Source organism: Elephas maximus, chromosome 20 (genome assembly GCF_024166365.1).
Source record: "Elephas maximus indicus isolate mEleMax1 chromosome 20, mEleMax1 primary haplotype, whole genome shotgun sequence".
Classification (NCBI taxonomy): Eukaryota; Metazoa; Chordata; class Mammalia; order Proboscidea; family Elephantidae; genus Elephas; species Elephas maximus.
The window spans coordinates 46636991-46658549 of NC_064838.1; the positions used below are offsets into that span (position 1 = coordinate 46636991).

Below are 21559 nucleotides of genomic sequence, written 5' to 3' on the forward strand. Positions count from 1 at the left end.
TGGGCACACACCGGTTTGTTCTTCTGTCAGAATCTTCAACTAAAGCCAGCTGACCATATCTGATCGTGGCTGTTCCAGCTCGGTTTTTTAGGAGTCTCCCTCTGGGTTCAGGACCAGGGGGCTCCTAGCGATCTTCTCTCTCACCAGGGCATTGTCTCTGGGCCTTCAGGTTTCTGTCTTCCCACCTTATGGGGAGCAAACGCTCCAGAGTCCTGAGTTAGCTCTTGGGTCTCTGAATTCTGATGTTTCACATTGTACCTTGTTCTTACAAGGTGAGAATATAGCATGCTTAACTCAAACTCAGAGGCTGGCCCTTAGTACATGACAAATGTTAGCCATACTTGTTACCTTTAGAATGCCAGAGCAGTGTCCTGGGCATTGTTAGGGACACAAAGGAGCCCCTGTTTTTAGCCAGGACAGACGCAAATGGGTAGCTAGACAGACTGATGTAAGTTTCAGTGGGGACACTGACAGAGTTTTAACAAAGCGGCGTGTTTGGCTCTTGATGTCTTTGCCTCGTTTTGCGCCCTCTAGTGGTACACATTTTTTTTTTTTTTTAAAGCTTTTCAGATTTCAGAATCCAAGATCCATTAACTAATGAAGGAATTTGGTTGACCTTCCATACTTGGGAGCTGTGGTGGCACAGCGGTTAAGTGTTTGGCTGATAACCAAAGATCAGCAGTTTAATCCACCAGCCGCTCCTTGGAAACCCTGTGGGGCAGTTCTACTCTGTCCTGTAGGGTTGCTGTGAGTTAGAATCGAGTCCATAGCAGTGGGTTTGGTTTTCCGTATTTGAGGGTACAGAAAGTGACAGGTGGGGAGGTGCTGAAGGGGAAGCTTCCCAGACCCCGGTTAGCCCTTGCTCCATGCACCAGCCCTTGTCTGCCCCAACAGCCCAGGTGTGAATGCCGGCCTCTGACCTGAACCTTGTTCACAGGCTTGCCAGCTGAAGACAGAGACCATCACCTATGAGGAGAAGGAGCAGCAGCTGGTCAATGACTGCGTGAAGGAGCTGAGTATGTCCCTGACCCTCACTCCCCTACCTCCATGCCCTCTCTTTACTTGTCCACATCTGCCAGCATTTCAATTAGGTGGGAGGCAGTGCTGGTTCAGTGGTAGAATTCTCCCCTTCCACGCAGGAGACCCGGGTTCTATTCTCGGCCAATTGAACCACCACCCATCTGTCAGTGTAGGCTTGCATGTTGCTATGATGCCGAACAGGTTTCAGCAGAGCTTCCAGACTAAAATGGACTAGGAAGAAAGGCCTGGCTATCTTTCTGAAAATCAGCCAGTGAAAACCCTATGGATCGCAAGCGTCCATAGGGGTCACCAGGAGCCAGGGCCCAACTCAAAGGCAGCTAACAACAGCAACAACAGGATAGGCAGGTTTGCATCACCCTTGATAACTCCAGTCTCCCTGCCAGCTTATGATTCAATAGCATTTTTCTTAAAACCAGAGACCTCCCCCTTTCTTGTGTGACACCCTTCATTCATCTTGATTTATGAGAAACTAAGTGCGAGGTTTGTCAGCCCTAAATTGTCCCAATTTCCGTCTGAAATGGATGTTTGATTTTAGCTTTGGCTTTCATTGTGAATATTGGGATCATTGAATGCCTAAGCACTTGGCTGCTAACCGGAAGGTTGGCAGCTCAAATCCACCAGCCGCTCTTTGGGAAAAAGATGTGATAGTCTGCTTCTGTAAAGGTTTGTAGCCTTGGAAACCCAATGGGGCAGTTCTCCGCTGTCCTGCAGGGTCAGTACGAGTCAGAATCAACTCATCGATAGCAGGTTTGGGTTTTCTTGGTTTTTTTTTTTTTTTTTTTTTGATGTTAGGCCTAGCTACAGAGACTTCTGTTGAAGATGTGGGAAAGCTGCTTTCTAGTAAGTTGTTTTGTGAAAGTTGAGGCCAGAGTTCTCACTTTTGCAAGTAATTACTCCCCACCCCCTTGCCCTCTCCATTATAAGACAAAAGAGCAAACAGAATATTTTGAATTTCAGCAAAATACTTAGTAAATGAAATACACCCCATATTCAAATCTAGTAAAATGAGCTGTGGCTCTGAGTACAGGTGGAAAAAACCCAAGGGAATTGTACTGTGGGCCAGCAGTGGCTCTTTGGGGACAGATGCTCATGTGTGGAACATGGGGAGTCAGTGACACACACCTTTGTTTAGTGTGGCCCCTCCTGGCTGGCTTCCAGAGGCTGGCTGGTTCCCTCTGGGGAGACAGGCTGGGTCAGGGGTCAGGCCCCACACTGAGCCTGGGAATGACAGCTGGGGGCCAGCCTCCCTTCTCACAATTCACTGAGCCTCAAGAAGCCACTTTGCTTCAAGGTGTAGAAAAATGGCACCCCAGGTCCTTCTTCATGTGCCCTCTCTAACCCCGGGCCTCATCCCTGTCTTGTGGTAAAGATGGCCCTTCTCATGCAAAACACCAAGAAACCATTCTCTCTGGGTCTGCACATGCAGCTATCTGACTTACTCCTGTGATTGTTGTTTCTCGGTCACAGGGGATGCCAACGTCCAGATTGCCAGCATCTCAGAGGAATTGGCCAAGAAGACTGAAGATGCTGCCCGGCAGCAGGAGGAGATCACACACCTGCTGTCACAGATCGTGGATTTGCAGAAGAAGGCCAAAGCGGTAAGGCTCCTGGGTTCTCAGGCCGATGCAACAGTGGCCGTTCCGGAGCTTGGGAAAGGGGCATGTGGTGTAGAAAACAGTGTTTCAGGTTTTAGGAGTTTGTGCTGCCTCTTTGGAGTAAACCATTCCTTGGAAACCCTGTGGGGCAGTTCTACTGTGTCCTATAGGATCACTATGAGTTGGAATCAACTGGACGGCAGTAGGTTTGGTTTTTTTGGTTTTCTTTGGAGAAAAAGCCTAATGCATTCAATAGTATAAAACTGATTGCCTTGAATTGGCCAGGGATCATATTTATCACCACTTACCTTTCAAAAATAATCTGAAAATGAATACAGTTTATTAAGAAAAGTGTTGTGAATATGGAGTTTGGGAATTTACTGTACGGATCATCTAACTGAATATTCTGTCTTACCCAGTCGTACCTGGTAGGTTTGCAGCAGCTCATCCCTTTAGATTTAGGATGAAGCAGCAAAACTCAATTTCCCATACTAGGCCTTTGTTACATCTGTGAAATGCTTCCAAAGAGCGACTCTCTCTTTGGAAGAGGAGAGATGGACTGTAGAGAATGGATATGGATTTAGGAAAGGCGTGGCCTTCAGAATTCCAGAGAAGAGGAAATTTTACTCCAGAATAAGATAAGAACGTGACTGTAGAAATGTGCTGCGATTGGAATGAATCAGGTTAGAGAAGTTAGGCTTCTCCAGGCATCGTGAAGGAGGAACCAACTTGTCTACCCCGTTGCAGTGTGCAGTGGAGAACGAAGAGCTTGTCCAGCATCTGGGGGCTGCCAAGGACGCCCAGCGGCAGCTCACGGCCGAGGTCAGTGCTTCTCCATTTTATTTGGGCCCTCTGGGTCCAGTGGAAGGTTATCGGCCTCTCTGATAAGCTTTGATCAGGTCCATCTTAACAACCGCACAGCGGTATTTTTGTATTTAATTTCATTTTTACGCATAAGGTAGCTCCCGGCTGCACCTTGACTCTATGCCTGCTGACTCTGTTGTGAGCCGGTTGTGGGTCTTGAAGGCCTGGCTCTACACCAGCCAGAGCCTGGCCTCCCTGATACCTGATAAACATTTAAATAAGTGAAACAGCACAACACAGAACAAACTGTGTTCAAAGGTGTGGCTTGAAATGGGGCATTTAATAGAGGTGTAACAATTTGCTTTCTCTTTCTTTTAAAGTTGTTTTATCGTAGTTGCCCGCCATTAGTACTTAGAGGTATTTCTGAGTCTATAAGGGGGGCAGTGTGGTTCAGTGGTAGAATTCGCAGCTTCTATGCCGGAGACCTGGGTTTGATTTCCTGCCAATGGACCTCATGGGCAGCCACCACTTGTCTGTTAGTGGAGGCTCACGTGTTGCTGTGATGCTGAACAGGTTTCAACAGAGCTTCCAGAGTAAGACAGACTGGGAAGAAAGGCTTGGTGACCTACTTCTGAAAATCAGCCAGTGAAAACCCTGTGGATCAAAACAGTCTGCTCCTCAGCCAGTCATGGGGGTGGCACAAGACCAGGCAGCACTTTGTTCCATTGTGCATGGGATCACCATGAGTTGAGGGTCAACTTGACGGCAACTAACAACAAGTTTGCCTCAAATAAAAGACAAATCGAGGGCTTGAGATCTCTGTGGTATTTGGCCCCAAGTCCACCAGGCAGCCAGGTCCACGGGTTGCAGGGGACTCTGTTAGATTGTTTGTGCCATTCTGGTTTATGGGGTGGGTACGTGGGTGCTTACCTGGGTGCTCAGGATCCTGACTGGGTGCATCTTCCCTGCAGCTGCGTGAGCTGGAGGACAAATATGCAGAGTGCATGGAAATGCTTCACGAGGCGCAGGAGGAGCTGAAGAACCTCCGGAACAAAACCATGCCGAACACCACTGCCCGGCGCTACCACTCTCTGGGCCTGTTTCCCATGGTGAGCTGGGCGGTGGCCCATGCGTCCTTCCTAACGCCCCTCTGCCCACCCCAAAGGAGCGAAGGTCCTCTCAGTAGGAAGGCGTCTGGCATGCTGACAACACGAGTTGAGTCTTTGTAGTTAGATTCTCATTCTGCAGCTTGGATTTGGATCTCAGTCAAGGGCATAGGTGTCTGCTGGTGGCTTTTTAACTCCATAAGACAAACTGATTATTTTACATCTGTCTGTATCTGTCTTCTTTTCTACTTGGCCCTTAGAAGATAAATTTGGTAGGTGCTTGAAAACCCTCAGGTATTTGGAAGATGTTGTTGTACATTATTTTCTCTGACTTATTAAAGTACAGGCTATCGTGGCTTCACAAGTACGTTCCAGAATTCTTAGATTGCCCATGCAGCTCTCTTGGCACTTTCTGTGCTAATTAATCATTTTCTTGGTGACATTCAATATCTTTGATCAGGAAAAATACCTCTCTCTGCCAAACCCACTGCCATCAGTTGATTCTGACTCATAGCCACCATATAGGACAGAGTAGAACTGCCCCATAGAGTTTCCAAGTCTGTAAATCTTTACGGAAGCAGACTGCCACACCTTTATCCCATAGAGCAGCTGGTGGGTTTGAACCGCTGACCTTTTGATTACAACCGAGAGCTAAACCACTGGGCCGCCAGGGCTCCTCTCTTTCTGCCAGGGGTGGCATTTTAATTTTTAAATATTGTTTCCCCATGGTCTGATTTCTTTAGCCCTGACCTAATTTGTTGCATGTTTGGACTTTGGGGAACATGGTTGAAAAGGGGGTTGTCCATGTTAACGGCTCCCTGTAGGAGTTGGAGGAGCCCCTGGGTAGTGCAAATGGTTAACATGCTGAGCTGCTAACCAAAAGGTTGGCAGTTTGAGGCCACCCAGAGGTGCCTCCAAAGAAAAGTCTGGTGATTTACTTCTGAAAAATCAGCTGTTGAAAACTCTATGGAGCATGGTTCTACTCTGACACACACGGGGTCGCCATGAGTTGGAGTAAAGTATTTTTTTCTTGGTAGGAGTGGGACAGCACAGGGCGGTGACCCTTGACGGGTAGTTTCCCTCTAACATTCGGTGAACTTAGACTCTGCGTCCGTTATTTGGTGAAATAGCAAAATCTCCCTGAGGAGAGAAGAGCTTTGGAGAGAAACTCTCCAAGCGAGATAGGAGCAAATGACAATATAAATGCTTGTGAAACTCATTTCCTCTGAATGTGGCTTTTCCTTGGGGCTCTTGGCTTCAGGCTTCTGTTGCTGTTACCACTGCTTATGGTACAGGGCCAGCACTGTCCTCCTGCTCCTTGCTGTCTGGCCCACTTTTCCTAAATCATGACCTCTTTTTCCTCTTTGCTTTTGTATAACAAAGTCAGGCTAGAACTAACACACACACACAGCCTCTTTCCTTCCTTCCTTCCTTCCTTCCTTCCTTCCTTCCTTCCTTCCTTCCTTCCTTCCTTCCTTCCTCCCTCCCTCCCTCCCTCCCTCCCTCCCTCCCTCCCTCCCTCCCTCCCTCCCTCCCTCCCTCCCTTTTTTGTCTTTCTTTCTCTGTCTCTCTCTCTCTGTCTGGCTTTCTGTCTCTCTCTTTTTTTAAAGAAGCATATTGAAATCTAAGGGAAATCAAAAAGAAAGACACCGTGCATAAATAGATTCCCAAGGTGCAGATCAGTGATCTGGTGGTCCCAGGAATCCTATCCAGTGCAGCCAGCAGAGCACATGCCATGTCCCGCATCCCCAGCCCAAGCTCCCTGCCCCCTCCTCCCAGACTGACCTGCTTAGCTGTGCGTGCTGCTGCCTTGGTTTCTCAGTTTCCTTTCTTCCTGTCTTCTCCTCTCAGTGAGTGGTTTCCCGGCCACCTTGTTTCCTGTGCACCTAGGGTTCGCTCTACTTCATTCCCCACTCTCAGGACAAAGCCTGTCTTTTTGAAGTAACTGTTACGTAAGAAAAGCTGAATTAAGAGTCTGCATTTCAGTTTCTTCTGGAGGTATTCTCAGCTTTTCTTTTTTGCTGAGGTAAAGATTTTGTTTACCTTTTTTTGTAGCTGCCAGTCCAGCCCAGTTTTTGAATATGGCTGCTTTTAAAGTGAATCATGTATTGAAGGTATTGAAAGCAACCTAAAGATTGTACGATGCCTGTGTTTCTGGAGCAAAGCGCCCAGATCTGCCTCCTTTGCTCCCAGCCCTTCTAACCCTTCTAACTGATGAGTCAATCATTGAGTAGCAGTCTCTACTCACGGGTGTTCCCAGCTCTTTTACCTTTTGGCAGGAGTTCCTGATCTGGGACCCACAGAGTCTAGGGAGCCTGTGAACTTGGAGGGAAAACTGTATCTTTTTTTTTCATTAATCTCTAACTGTATTCAGCGTTTTCTTCCATTGTGAGCAGAGCCAACAAGCCACGGTGACATCAGCACCACCCATGGCTTCATCACCAGTAGAATAACAAATGTTTTCATAGCACATTTTACAGTGCTTACAGGTACCTCCAGATCCCACTTATGCTAATCTCCACTTAAAAATTACAGTTGTCACCAGGCCTAAAGCCAGGTCTATATATATTACTAGATCACAAAGGTGGTTCTTTTTTTTTTTTATTATTGTACTTTAAATGAAGGTTTACAGGACAAGCTAGTTTCTCATTAAATACTTAGTACACATATTGCTTTATAACATTGGTTAACAACCCCACAACATGTCAACACGCTCCATTCTTGACCTTGGGTTCTCTATTACCAGCTTTCCTGTTCCCTCCTGCCTTCTAGTCCTTGCCCCTGGGCTGGTGTGCACCTTTTGTCTTGTTTTGTTTTTATGGACCTGTCTAATCTTTGGCTGAAGGGTGGACCTCGGGAGTGACTTCATTACTGAGCTAAAAGGGTGTCTGGAAGCTGTACTCTTGAGGCTTCTCCAGTCTCTTGTCAAACCAGTAAGTCTGGTCTTTTTTTGTGAGTTAGAATTTTGTTCCGCATTTTTCTCCAGCTCTTTCTGGGACCCTCAATTGTAATCCCTGTCAGAACAGTCGGTGGTGGTAGTCGGGCACCATCTAGTTGTTCTGGACTCAGTCTGATGGAGGCCATGGTAGTTGCAGTCCATTAGTCACAAAGGTCGTTGTTAATGTTTTAGCGAGTAGTTCCATGTGACTATTTGTAAGCCTAATTATTTTATCAATTCATTTAAAAATATTATTCGTAGAAGGGCCCCACTGCCTTCCTTGGACTGGCAGAGGGCGATCCTGGTCCAAAACACTCACAGACCCTAACTTGTGACTTTATTTCAGGATGGCTTTGTAATCTGATATTTCATTTCTCTTAAGTTGTATAAAGGCCCCTTCCTCCCTGCTCTGATCACACAGAGCTCTGAATGTAAAGTATATGGTGAATGACAGTATTAAGAAAAATGAGCTAGCTTTAAAAATGTCAGACTCATCTAGGGAAGCCCTTTACCACAGGGGTTATGTTTAATGGCAATCTGTAGGTAATAAATTATTAAGAAATATTATTTGTGAATAAGAATTGGAAAAAAGTTAAAGCTTTATTTGGTCCAAATCTTTGCTTGGTCCGTCTTCCTGCTGAGCTCCTTTGAGTCTCTCTACTTGGTCCCAGCCTGGTGTGCTATGGGGCTGTGGGAATGGGTGCCTGGAGTCGTGAGGGCACAGTGTTTGAGGAAGTTACTAATCACATGGAGCTGTTCAAATTTAAATTAATTTAAATGAAGTGCAATTAAGAATTCATTTTCTCAGTTGTACGGACCCAGTTTAGTAGCCACCTGAGGCTAGAGGTTTCCATATTGGACAGCGCAAATATGGGCCATTTCCCTCATCTCAGGAAGTTCTCTTGCTAGCACTGATTCAGCCCTTCCCCTCACCCTGAGCTGGTGCCTACACGGGTGTCCTCCTGTGAGGCCTCAGCAGGAGCTTTTCTGCACACACCTGGGCTTTTCGGCAGCTTTGACTGCATTCGTGGGAAGGATTGTCCTTTAGGCTCTACCTCATACATTGTCCTTTAGGCTCTACCATACCGAACTGGTAGGCGGCACAGGGAGGGGTGCCCGTCAGGCAGCCGGCTGGCTGTCTCTGTGCCAGAACCCTGGGTGAGCCGTGGGGGGATCTGTGTGGGCCGCCATTTCATCTGTAAGCATTCATAAGCCTTGGTGGGATTTGGAAATTCACCCATCTGCATTATACTCAACAGCCTTCTCCCACCTTTCCTCACCCCACCCCCCAAAAAGTTCTCCTTATCCCCTTGTGGAAGGAGCCCTAGTGATGTAATAGTTAAGAGCTCGGCTGCTAACTGAAAGATTGGCAGTTCAAACCTACCAGCGGCTCTGTGGGAGAAAAGACCTATCTGCTCCCATTGATTCCGAAAGCCATTGCCATCAAGCGAATTCCGACTCGTAGGGACCCTATAGGATAGAGTAGAACTACCCCATGGGGTTTCCAAGGCTGTAATCTTTACAGAAACTGACTGCCACATCCTTCTCCCGTGGAATGGCTGGTGGGTACGAACCAATGACCTTTCAGTTAGCAGCCAAGTGCTTATTTTAGCACTATGCTACCAGGGCTCCTTCTGTAAATATTATAGCCTAGAAAACCATACAGGCAAGTTCTACTGTCACATGGGGTCACTGTGACTTGAAATCGACTCACCGGCATCTAAGAACAGCTGCAATCCCCTTGTGAGGTTGCAGCTCCATAGTTTAGCAAAGGGAACAGAAGGGTCTGCTTTAGACACTCAGCTGCATGTAACGAAGGGGCCTTCCACTTAGTTTCTCTTGGTGCCTGCTGTGGTCAGGACCTGCCCTGGGGATTGCCCAGCCAAGGTCTTTGATGCATAGAGGATGCTGTTAACCTGGTATTGTGGAAATCCCTGGGCCTCATGTGCTCCAGTTTAGGCTCCTGCAGCTAGCCTGGCTGCAGTCCTCTGTCTCAGAAACAGAGCGTTTGAATTGCTGCTCACTTGCTGTTTGTCTTCTGGCTTTTACCAGGACTCCCTGGCCGCGGAGATCGAGGGGACGATGCGCAAGGAGCTGCAGTTGGAAGAGCCTGAGTCTCCAGATGTCACGTACGGCCTAACAGCTTTCATATCTAGACTTCCCAAAGACCTATGGTGATCAGAACTAGCAATGTTTGGGGCTCAGACACGAACAGTGGTGACCATGGTCCTTTCCTGTCCAGATTAAGGGCCTACAACACCCCAGCTCCTCTCATTGGGTTTTAAATATTTATGATGGAGTTCCAGGAAGTTGGGGAGGGAGGGAGATGCCTTTCCCATTTTCTTAGCACAGCCCCCATCACATTGTAGAGGAGGCAACCAGCACCCTAAGAAACAAGTGAAAGTAGCAGAAAGCTGGTGCTGCTTGGGGGTTCATTGTGGTCCAGGTGCCTCTTTAGTTCCGCAGTTGAGCATTTCTTGTCTCTCTCCTTTCATGAAAAATGTTACTTTTATTTTTATTTATTTTTTTTGCTCTAACAGTGTTAAATTTTTTAATTCTTCGACTTTTTTTTTTATTGTACTTTAGATGAAGGTTTATAGAACAAACTAATTTCTCATCAGTTAGTACACACGTTCTGTGACATTGATTAACAACCCCATGACATGTCAACACTCTCTCTTCTCAACCCTGGGTTCCCTATTACCAGCTTTCCTGTTCCCTCCTGCCTTTTAGTCCCTGCCCCAAGGCTGGTTTGTCCCTTTAGTCTTGTTTTGTTCCATGGGCCTGTTCAGTCTTTGGCTGAAGAATGAACCTCAGGAGTGACCTCATTACTGAGCTGAAAGGGTGTCCGGGGCCATACTCTCAGGGTTTCTCCAGTCTCTGTCAGGCGGGCAAGTCTGGTCTTTCTTTTTGAGTTAGAATTTTGTCCTACATTTTTCTCCAGCTCTGTCTGGGACCCTCCATCGTGATGCCTGTCAGAGCAGTCAGTAGTGGTAGCTGGGCACCATCTCGTTGTACTGGACTCAGTCTGGTGGAGGCTGTGGTAAATGTGGTCTGTTAGTCCTTTGGACTCTTTCCCTTGTGTCTTTAGTTTTCTTCATTGTTTCTTGCTCCCGAAGGGGTGGGACCAGTGGAGTATCCTAGATGGCTGCTCACAGGCTTTCAAGACCCCAGATGCTACTCTCCAAAGTAGAATGTAGAACATATTCTTTATAAACTATGTTATGATATTACGCTAGATATTCCCCAAGATCATGGCTTGTACAGCCCTCAGCCCAGCAATTTGGTCCCTCAGGGAGTTTGGATGTATCTATGGAGCTGCCATGACCTTGCCTTGTAAAGGCTGTGCTGGCTTCCCCAGTATTGTGTACTGTGTAATGTCTTTTAACATCAATTAGGAAAAGGAAAATAGCAGAACAGTATGAGATGCTCTCCCAGGGATGGGAACAAGACTTCCATCTCCCTTCTGGACATACCTAAGGACGTGGTGGCTTGTGCTGTCTCCCTCCCTAACTGCAGATCTTGCACTTGGCCTGCCCCAGGGTGTTTATAAGGAACCTGTGGACCCATTTTCACTGTGTTTTCTCTGTACCCAAGTCTCATAGATAGAACTTAGGTGGCATCCTCAGACTGGAAAATGTCCATGAGCCTCCATACACATGTAAAGTCCCCTGTGTCACAGAAGGAAGTGGCCGTTCTAGAAATGTGCCTGCCTTTTTCTTCTTTAAAAGTTAGGGTACCAGTTAGCATCAAAGTGTGGTTCTGCCTTTAAAAAGGACTAATCTAGTGTTTATCATCTCATTCTACAAGTTTAAGATTAATTTTAAGTCTTTCTTCTTTTTATATGAATAGTCAACAAACATTCATTCTGCAGCTGTTTATTGGGCACCTACTATGTCCTGAACAGTGAACACAACAGACAAACATTCCTGTCCTCGTAGAGCTTACATGCAATTTAATACCATAAAATGAGAACACTAGCTGGCAACAAGGAGCCCTGATAGTGCAACGGTTAAGAGTTTAGCTGCTAACCAAAAAGTTGGCGAATTTGAACCCATCCAGCAGCTCCATGGGAGAAAGACCTAGTAATCTCCCATAAAGATTACAGCCTAGGAAACCCGTTAGGGCAGTTCTACCCTGTTAAATAGGGTTGCTAAGTCGAAATGGACTCAGCGATAACTAACAACAGTAATAACAGCTGGAGACAAAGTAATATGTAAGCGTTTTTATTTGTAGGTCAACCTTTAGGGATGAGATAAAAGAAATATCAGTCTTGCTAGTGTCACCTTTAGGACACACCATGTATTTACAGCACTGACTTCAGTGGATATTGAAATTTCATACTGTGGAGGAAGTAATGAGCACCCTAAGACACATGTGAAACTACCAGAAAGCTGGTGCTTAGGGGTTCGTTGTGGGCCAGGTGCCTCTTTGGCACCTCAGTTGACCATTTGTGGAGATTTTAGCTCCAAGGTCATGCCTACATTTGCTTATTCACGGATATTGTGCCTTCTTCCTAGTCACCAGAAGCGTGTCTTTGAAACTGTGAGAAACATCAACCAAGTCGTCAAGCAGAGGTCCCTGACCCCTTCCCCCATGAACATCCCCGGCTCCAACCAGTCCTCAGCCATGAACTCCGTCCTGTCCAGCTGTGTCAGCACCCCCAGGTCCAGCTTCTACGGCAGTGATGTCAGCAACGTTGTCCTCGACAACAAGACCAACAGCATCATCCTCGAAACAGAACCGTCTGACCTGGGGTGTGTGAGCAGGAGTTTTTCTTTTGTGGGGAGAGGGAGTATGGCTTGAACCATAGGTCCAGTAATCCCAAGAGGGAGGTTGGCAAGAATCACCTGAATGATAACAGACCTTACAGTTCTCAAGTCTGTTTTACCAACCCACCAAGCTTATGCTTATCCTTGATACTGATCTTTTAAATAGTTTAAAGAAATATAACAAGATGACACGTGTGGAGTTTCCTGAGTGGTGCAAACAGTTAATGTGCTCGGCTGCCAACTGAAAGGTGGGAACTTCAAGTCTACCCAGAAGTGCCTCAAAGAAAGTCCTGGCAACCTACTTCTAAAAACTCAGCCATTGGAAATCCCACAGCACACAGTTCTACCCTGACACACATGGGGTTGCCATGAGTCGGAATCGACTCGACAGCATCTACTGGTGGCAAACAAGATGACACCAGAGAGTCTGCTTCTCAGTAAAATGCTAAAGGGAGGGTTCATGGGGATTTATTTCTTCTGTTAATCTTCACTGGTGTGCTACAGAATAGGTATTGGTTTTGTGAACCCCTTTGTAGCTTGGATGTTTGAAAGGATGACAAGTACTGAGGTTCTCTGTCTTGTGACTGCAGTCTGGTTTGCTTCAGAAGGAGGGGTGCAGAGAATCAGGGGCCCAGCAACCGTCCGTCATATCCTGCATCCCTGAGGGGTTGTCAGTTTCTCATCGTCCTGAAGCCCTGCAGAACCAGCCCCGTCTCCCATTCCCCCCACACCCATTGGCTACTCTGTGCACTGTTTTCCCCAGACTGAATGATGTCAGTTCTTCTGGACTGATGGGTTTCTGTTCAGTGTTCAGGTCTCAGCTCCCTTTTTTTTTTTAATTTAGGTGAAAGTGGAAACCCTGGTGGCATAGTGGTTAAGTGCTCCGGCTGCTAACCAAAAGGTCAGCAGTTCGGATCCACCAGGCGCTCCGTAAAAACCCTGTGGGACAGTTCTACTCTGTTCTGTAGGGTCGCTATGAGTCAGAATTGACTCAACAGCAGTGGGTTTTGGATTAGGTGAAAGTTTCCAGCTTAAGTTAATTTTTCATTCAAAAATTTACACACATATTGTTTTGGAACATTGGTTGCAGTCCCCACAATGTGACAGCACACTCCCCCTTCCACCCCAGGGTCCCTGTGTCCATTCGTTGTGTTCCTGTCCCTTCTTGCCTTCTCATCCTGCTTTTGGACAGGAGCTGCTCATTTGATCTCATGTATCTGATTGAATTAAGAAGCATGTCCCTCACATGTATTGTTTTTGTTTTATAGTCCTGTCTAGTATTTGTCTAAGAGTGGGTTTCAGGAATGGTTTCAGCTCCGGGTTAACAGAGCTTCTGGGGGCCATAGTTTCTGGGTTCCTCCAGTCTGTCAGACCATTAAGTCTGGTCTTTTTACATGAATTTGAATTCTGTTGTCTATTTTTCTCCTGCTCTGTTTGGTACTCTCTGTTGTGTTCCTTGTCAGGGTGGTCGTTGGTGGTAGCCTGGCTCAGCTCCTTGAATTCAAAACCCAAGTGCCCTTTGAACCACCTGCCCTTGTGGTAACCAGGAATTATGGCTCGAAAGTTTCCTCCTAAAGGTTCACAAAGGTGATGTCTTTTGGGACTGAATTATATTTAGAATGTGCAAATTCTTGTCCCACCTGAATGCTGCCAGCCACCGAAAAAAATGTCTACAAAGAAAAGTTCTTTTGGGCATGCATGTTGTCTCCCCATTTTTGTCTAAATTTTAAAGGCTCGTCTTGGGTTCCTTAGAAAATCCTGCAGCTGCCAGAAAACTCCACACATTTTACATTTACAGGTCAGTCCTTCACTGCACTTAGTGCCCCCACTGCACGCCCCACCCTAACCCCCATCTCCCCTTCCTCCAGAAACGAGGACCGGAATAAGAAGCCGGGAACGCCGGGCACCCCCGGCTCCCACGACCTGGAGACGGCGCTGAGGCGGCTGTCCCTCCGCCGGGAGAACTACCTCTCGGAGAGGCGCTTCTTTGAGGAGGAGCAGGAACGGAAGCTCAGGGAGCTGGCGGAGAAGGGCGAGCTGCTCAGCGGCTCCCTCACGCCCACGGAGAGCATCATGTCCCTCGGCACACACTCCCGCTTCTCCGAGTTCACCGGCTTCTCGGGCATGTCCTTCAGCAGCCGCTCCTACCTGCCTGAGAAGCTTCAGATCGTGAAGCCGCTGGAAGGTGATCACAAGGGGCCTCGGCCCCTCTCTGTCCTCCTCAGCGACTCCCTGTGGGCCCTGATCCACCACCGAAAAGCGGGGAACCCCTGTAACGCCTACTCCTTTTTCTTCAGAGATAGCCACCCGCGCTGCTGGTTTGAGTTCCTCTGAGGGTAGCTCGGGCCCTAGACCTGGCTCCCTCTGGGTTGCAGGTTTGAAAATGCACACAAAGAAAACAGAGGCTAACCTCAGCCAAACCGAACCAAAGAGAAGAACGCAGGTGCCAGCTTTCTAGCTTCATTTCTTTTGCATTTAGAACCTTAGCACTAAAAATCTTTTAGAGAGGCAGCGGCACTGCCGAAATACTCAGAAATTAATTCAGTCGTGCCTACAGGTCTGAGGAGTGTAAAGAACAAATGCTTTGACTTTTCAGGAATTTTGGTGTCAGGGAGTGGGGATACAAAGCAAACGTTGTAGGTCATTTTTTCCATGACTACATGAGAGTGGTTTGTCTACCCACAAGCTCTGGCTTGATCGTCATATACAGGCGCTTTGAGGTGCAGTGTTCTGAGCAAGTCTCCTGGGTGTCTGTAATTTGGGGGCTAGGAGTTTCCACCTGACTTAAATCAGCCCTTCCCAGGGCCAGTTCACTTCTTTAGTATCAGAAGCACCCCAGATGGTTAAACTCAGAAAAACTCACATTTCTTTTTGCTTTAAAAACAAAACAAAACCCATTGCTGTTGAGTCAATTCCAACTCATAGCGACCCTATACGCTTTAAAAAAAAAAAAAAGCAGTGTAAAACGTTTTCCCTTTTCCTTCCACTGCCCTGGACTACTAGCCGAAAGGTTAGCGTTCAAACCCCTGCGGGGGTCCCTCGGAAGAAAGGCCTGGTAGTCTGCTTCCAAAAAGGCAGCCACTGAAAACCCTATGGAGCTCAGTTTTACTCTGACACGTGAGGTTGCCATGAGTTGGAATCAACTTGATGGCAACTTTTTTCTTTTTTTTTTTAAACTCTGCCAGAGAGCCACCAAGTGTGTGCATTTTTAATTTTTTCTCCTTTAGTTTGGAAACCCATGTGAGTTTATGAGAAAGTATTTTAGAATTCTGTGTTACAGTTCTGACACAAAGCCAAATCAGAATTCCTATAAAGCAATGTTTCTCAACCTTCTTAAACCATTGCCTCCACTCCAGCCCGCCAAGGAGTCTTTTTAGACAATTTTTCCTAATGGCCACCTCCGTGAAATTTTAATACCACAGATACACTGCTTACAGATATGTATATCTGTGCTTTATGCATAAAAAGAATATGATTATTTCTGCCTCCCACTCCTAAGAGTAAGTTTTCACCCCTTGGGAGCAATAGGGAGCATGCTTCAGGGTGAGGCTGTGCTTGCCAAAGTTCCCCCACGACCTCGCTGGGTCCCTTAATCTCCCAAGGAAGGAAGAGGGTGGGCTGTCCTGCATTCATGATTGTTTTTTAATTGTATAACTTAGGTCCTTCCTAGATTTCAGGAAAGGACGGCTCACTCTTTTTTAATTTATTTATTCAGTTGTAAGCTTTGCGATTGTTTTCTGATCCACAATTATGTGTTTTTCTTTCAATAAAATCTTCCATTTCTGCAATTTTACTTTCTGCCTTTCTTTTCTTTTTCCTTTGTTTCTCAAAGGTCATTGGAGTTTATCATCTCTGTTTTGTCTGCTTTCCATATTTGACTCTGTGTTTTATTAGCTCATCTAAGAATATGTTTTTGGATTCATTTTCCAAGCACGTTGCAGAGTTTTGTTTTGTTTTTCTTATTTGTTTTTACCAATTTATCTCTTTTAATCTTGTGACTTAGATAGTATTATTTTGGGGACTAAGAAGAAATCTGAATAGATTGCAGTATGACTCCCTGGGGGCTAAATCACTACCATTAAAAAGCCATGTCTTAACCACTACGGCCTGTAAAGAATCCTTGCGACATAAATCCCTTTAGCTCCATTTTGTAGTTCTCTGACTTCTTAGATTTTAAAAATACAACCAATATTTTCTCTCTTTCTGCTTCCACAATTATTTTTTGTGTTACTGTGTTTAATTTGGTAAGTTGGAGTGCTGACACGGAAGTCTGTTTGACTCTGGGTTCTGTTCAGCTCTGTGGCATTGGATTAGTTAATATACCTTTCTGAGCCCTGTTTTCGTTATTTGTCAGGCAGGGCTCTCATCTGCCACAGGGGATTGTGGCAAGGCATAAATGTGATGATGTGTTTTGTATTGTGCCTGGCACCTAACAGGTGCTTGTTGAAATTTAGGTTCCCCACACTTGCCCCTATCCTGGCAGCTCAGGTCTAACGGGCTGCCTTACCACACTGAGATCTGCACCAGCTTTGTGGTGGGGCCATGTTCTCACATGAGTCTCCATTGGCTCGCTAAGAAGCCGATAGGATTGCTATGATCTCCAGGAGCCCAGGTAGATGTACCTGACGTGAGGCCCCTGGAGAATGTTGGCTGGGATCATAGCAGATCGCCAGTCCGTATCTTCCATCTATGCCTCCCTTACCTGTTTAATTATTCCTGCCATCTGCTTATTGGTGTCAGCAAACATGATTGGGCTAGGTGTTTAAGAATGTAGCACTCTTGTCTTTTCATCTTACCTTGCAAGTTTTAATCAGGTGAAGAACAACCAAAACATTCGAAGTAGAAAGAGATATATCTGTGTTAAAAAAAAAAAAAAAAAAAGGCTGAGCTAGCTGCATTACTTTTCCTGTATTTTGTTCTTTTCTGGTTAATGATAGCCAAGATATGGAGTTTCCATGTAAACAAGTTAATACGCAATTAGGAAAAAAAACACAATTCGAAACTTTCATCCAGCAGGGCTAGTTCTACCTTTTTAAGCCCAGGAAGCTTTTCTGACTTAAATGGACCTGCTTAGTTCCAACAGTAGGATGTGGAAGGACAGTAAACAGTGGCTATGGGGCAATGGCCGTAATTACATCCTTCAGGCTATCTACACCCTTGCTCTGCAGAACTTTATCTTGGAGCCAAGTAGGCACACAACGATTCTTCTCTTACCCCACCAGGCTGCCTAACCCCAGCAGCATTTTTACGTAGGTGGGAGGAGTGGGTGGCTTTTATGTTGAGCTGGTGGCAGTGGGAGGTAGCTGGTAGGTGGGAGGAGTGGGTGGCTTTTATGTTGAGCTAGTGGCAGTGGGAGGTAGCTGATTGGAGACAAGTAAGGAAGACAGGCTGTGGAATGAGTTGTAGAGATGGGGGAGGGGAACAGATAGGAAAGAGACCACAAGGGCTCTGAATAAGAGGCAGTTCTAGTTACTTTTTTTTTTAAATACATGATTTTTTTGGTTGTTGAGAATATACACATCAGAGCATACACCATTTCAACAGTTTGTACATGTACAGTTCATTGACACTGATTACCTTCTTTGACTTGTACAACCATTCTGACTCTCGTTTTCTGAGTCGTTCCTCCTCTGTAAACATAAACTCGCTGCCCCCTAAGCTTCCTACCTAGCCTTTCAAGTTACTGTTGTCAGTTTGATCCCATATAGACAGATATTAAAAGAGCGTAATGCTCAAGGCAGACATTCTTTACTAGGTAAGCTAAACCTACTGTTAGGTTTTAAGAAGTCTTCAGGGGATATTTTTGGTTTAAAGTTCAAAGTATCTCAGGACAGTAGTTTCAGGAGTTCGTCCAGCCTCCATGGCTCCAGAAAGTTTAGATTCCATGAGAATTTGAAATTCTCTTTTGCATTTTCTCCCTTTTGATCAGGATTCTTCTGTAGAATCTTTGATCCAAATGTTCAGTAATGGTAGCTGGGCACCATCTAGTTCTTCTGGTCTCATGGCAAAGGAAGCAGTTGTTCATGGAGGCAATTAACCACACATTCTATTTTTTTATGCCCTCTTGTATCAAAGGAAGGACTTCAGGCAGCCAAGAGAGGGGTAAAATTCCTGCATGGCAGTTTAGGTAGTAGCAGTGCAAGGCAGGTGTGGTGTGAGGTGTTCGGCCCAGGTGCTGGGCTTGGCAAACACTCCAGCCAGGGGTAGAGATAGCCTGCGAGCCCTATAGCATGATGTAACTCAGTAACACAATCAGGTACAAGGCGGTTTTCGCCAATACTCACTTCTGCAGAGTAGAAAACACCTGTATGGGGCTTAGAAAAACCGTTTTGATGTGTTATTGGCCTGATTTCTAAGACTGACATGCAGGAGGCCTCCTCACTGTGGAGAGGCAATGTATGTGGTTAGGAGGGTGAACACTGAAACCAGCCTGAATTTCAATCCCAGATCAGCCACTTCCCAGCTATACTACTTTTGGCAAGTTACTTTGCCTTCCCCTATTTAGCTTTCTCATGTGTAAAATGGGAATAAGAGGGTTATCATGAAAATTAGATGAGTTAATAATTGGAGCTCTCTTAGAAGAGGATCAGGGACTTTGTAAGTGCTCAGTATAGGTTGGCTAGTCTTGTGTAAGAAATGGATGCCCAGAGCTCGGGGTAAAAATTGAAGTACAACGTACCTTTCAGCACAGTCTTTCAGTTACAGTCACATTGCGTTTCCTTGGTTACACAGTCTCAGGGAATGCATACTCCGTGCATTTGTGTAGCCTCCTTTACTCCACAAAGCAAACCTTTTGTCATTTTTCTTCTAAGTCCATCCATGAGGTGGGGAGAGATGGGGGTGGGCTGTTGAACAGACAGGGGCTCAAGCCTTCCAGGACTGATGTCAAGGCCCAGACTCCATCCTCACCTAATTCTTCCCCAGTGGATTGAAAACATCTCAAGCCCCCTTCAGGATGACAAGGAGATTCAACACTTCCTTGACGTTGTTCTTCACTTTACAGTCTCTGTTGTCTTTTTCTTCCCCTCCAAATGTAGAAATGACCGTGGCTACATTGCGTCTTATCCTTCTCAGACCGGTATGTGCGGCCCCACGCTGGACATCCTAGCAGCTCCTTTTTGGTGTCTCCCCAGTGCAGCCTTGTTGCCAGGAGTGTGTCTGCCCAGCCAGTGAGCACATGATCAGGAGCCCATTATACAGTGGGAATGAGGCCCAGGAGATGAGAAGCCCGATCTAGAGGCTGCGGGTGTTTCCTGGGCCTGACACCCACCTAGAGGTTTTGCTACTGGCCATGTATGCAGCTGAGGGCCAACCACTGCCTCTCACCTAACCCAGGTTCCTGCTAGGATGCCGATGCCCTCACCTGCCCTCCAATCTGCAGGTTTTGGGGGTAAGCAGTGTAGGGTAATTGAAAGAACTGGGCCTTTAGATCTGAACCCTGTGCCACCAACTAATTAAGTGGCTTAACTTCAGGGTACCATAGTTCCCTTTTCTGTAGAATTTGGGCAGTAACAGTTCATAGGGTGGTTTTGAGGAGTGAGTGATGCAATACTGTAGAGCAAGTTGCCATGCAGGCATGCCTCAGTATAGGGCAGCTTCTCAGAACAATGGTGCTGTGCCACCCAGGGTTCAGGATCCCATGAAGTGGGTTTAGCATGTCTATGAAGCCCTGACCATGTGTACACAGAATTGTACCTGAGCTCTCTTTGGGGCGACTCCATGGTTTCCTTCAGATTCTCAAGGGATCTGAGAGGTAAGAACCATAGCCCTGGATCAGGGCTTTTCAACCCTGGCACTATTAACATTTGGGGCTGGATAATCCTTTTATGTGGGAGACTACCTGTACATTGTAGGATGTTTAGCAGCATCCTTGGCCTCTACCCATTAGAAGCCAGTAGCACCCCCCAAGTTGTGGCAACTGAAAAGGTCTCCAGACATTGTCAGATGTCCACTGTGGGGAAGGGGAGAAATCTCCCCAGCTGAGAACCACTGTTCTAGATGTGTCTTACCTGGAGAACGGGTGTGTAGTGGAGGGGCGTTTGATGTCCCCTCTCTCATTTTATGCACCGCTTTTTCTTCTCCATTTGTAATGTTTTCTATTTATGTAAAGTAGATTTGGGTTAAGTAGGTTACTGTTGGACTTGTGCACACCTACAACTGGATGGACCTCAGAGCGGATGAAACAAAATCTTTTAAATGTGTTGGCCATGTGTAAAATACTTTTCCTCTTTTAAAAAGAGATTTGAAATTTCTGCTTACAAAACCCTTTCAGGACTCCCCAGGCTGAAAGTGTCTCTGGGAGTTATTTCCTGGAGGCATTTTGGAGTTGGTGATCTCACTGAGTGCATTCAAGGGTCAGGAACTCCTGACTAGCAGAGGTTTTCTGCAGCTCACTCACATGCCTGGGCTGCTCCCGGACCCAGAGCCTGCCTTCTTTCCACTTCTCTTTTATCTTGACTATCCCTGGTGGTGCAGTGGTTAAGAGCTCAGCTGCTAAACAAAAGGTTGGCAGTTGGGATCCACCAGCCGTTCCTTGGAAACCCTATGGGGAAGTTCTCCCCTGGCCTATAGGGTTGCTGTGTGTTGGAATCTACTCAAAGGCAGTGGTTTTTTGGTTTAATGGCTCCTGGCATCCTTGGCTCCCTTCCTGACACTCCCAAGTGCAGCATGATAGCTTGGAGAAGGGATTCTTGTCCACCCAGAGGATGCCCTTGGTGAACCAATGCTCACTGTCTGGGAGCCTGTTTTGCTGGGAAAACTCCTACCTTCCATGACCAAAACAAAACAAAACAAAAAAGCCAAATCTGTTACCGTCAAGTCAATTCCGACTCGTAGCAACCCTATAGGGCAGAGTAGAACTGCTCCACAGGGTTTCCGAGGAGCAGTTGGTAGATTCAAACTACCAACCGACCTTTTGGTTAGTAGCCAAGCTATTAACCACCACGCCACCAGGGCTCCTTCCAATGACCAAGAGCCTCTCTAAAAGTCTCTCCTTGGAGTGTAGAATATTTATTGGTATGGCTGTGTGAGTTTAGGCAACTCCTTCATCAGTAGAATGAGGATAGAAATCCCAGCCACAGGGCTGTGCACCAAGAATACCAGCATCCTGTGAGATACTAATGCGTGTTCCCGGGAAAAAGAAGGGGTGCTCTGTCAAGCAGAATCCCAGGTAGAATGTCTAGGTAGAATCCCAGGACATACCAGCATACTGAAGGTTTTGGGCTGTTCCTAAGTAAATAGACTTCTTTACCCAGGTTTCCTAGGTACGCTCAACCTTGGAACACCTGTCTATATAGAGCATCT

The 21559-nt window shown here is 46.4% G+C and overlaps 1 protein-coding gene across 12 annotated transcripts in view; it reads left to right on the top strand.

Annotated features, from left to right (window-relative positions):
• The window catches only part of TRAK1 (trafficking kinesin protein 1), a 230128-nt gene that overhangs the window by 191024 nt on the left and 17545 nt on the right, over nucleotides 1-21559 (top strand). For all 12 annotated transcript variants that reach the window (XM_049862211.1, XM_049862204.1, XM_049862205.1 and 9 more), the window contains 7 exons: nucleotides 938-1016; nucleotides 2509-2639; nucleotides 3384-3458; nucleotides 4412-4549; nucleotides 9537-9613; nucleotides 12005-12241; nucleotides 14125-14441. In XM_049862211.1, coding sequence (XP_049718168.1) covers nucleotides 938-1016; nucleotides 2509-2639; nucleotides 3384-3458; nucleotides 4412-4549; nucleotides 9537-9613; nucleotides 12005-12241; nucleotides 14125-14441 — 1054 coding nt within the window. The remainder of the gene's footprint in view (nucleotides 1-937; nucleotides 1017-2508; nucleotides 2640-3383; nucleotides 3459-4411; nucleotides 4550-9536; nucleotides 9614-12004; nucleotides 12242-14124; nucleotides 14442-21559) is intronic.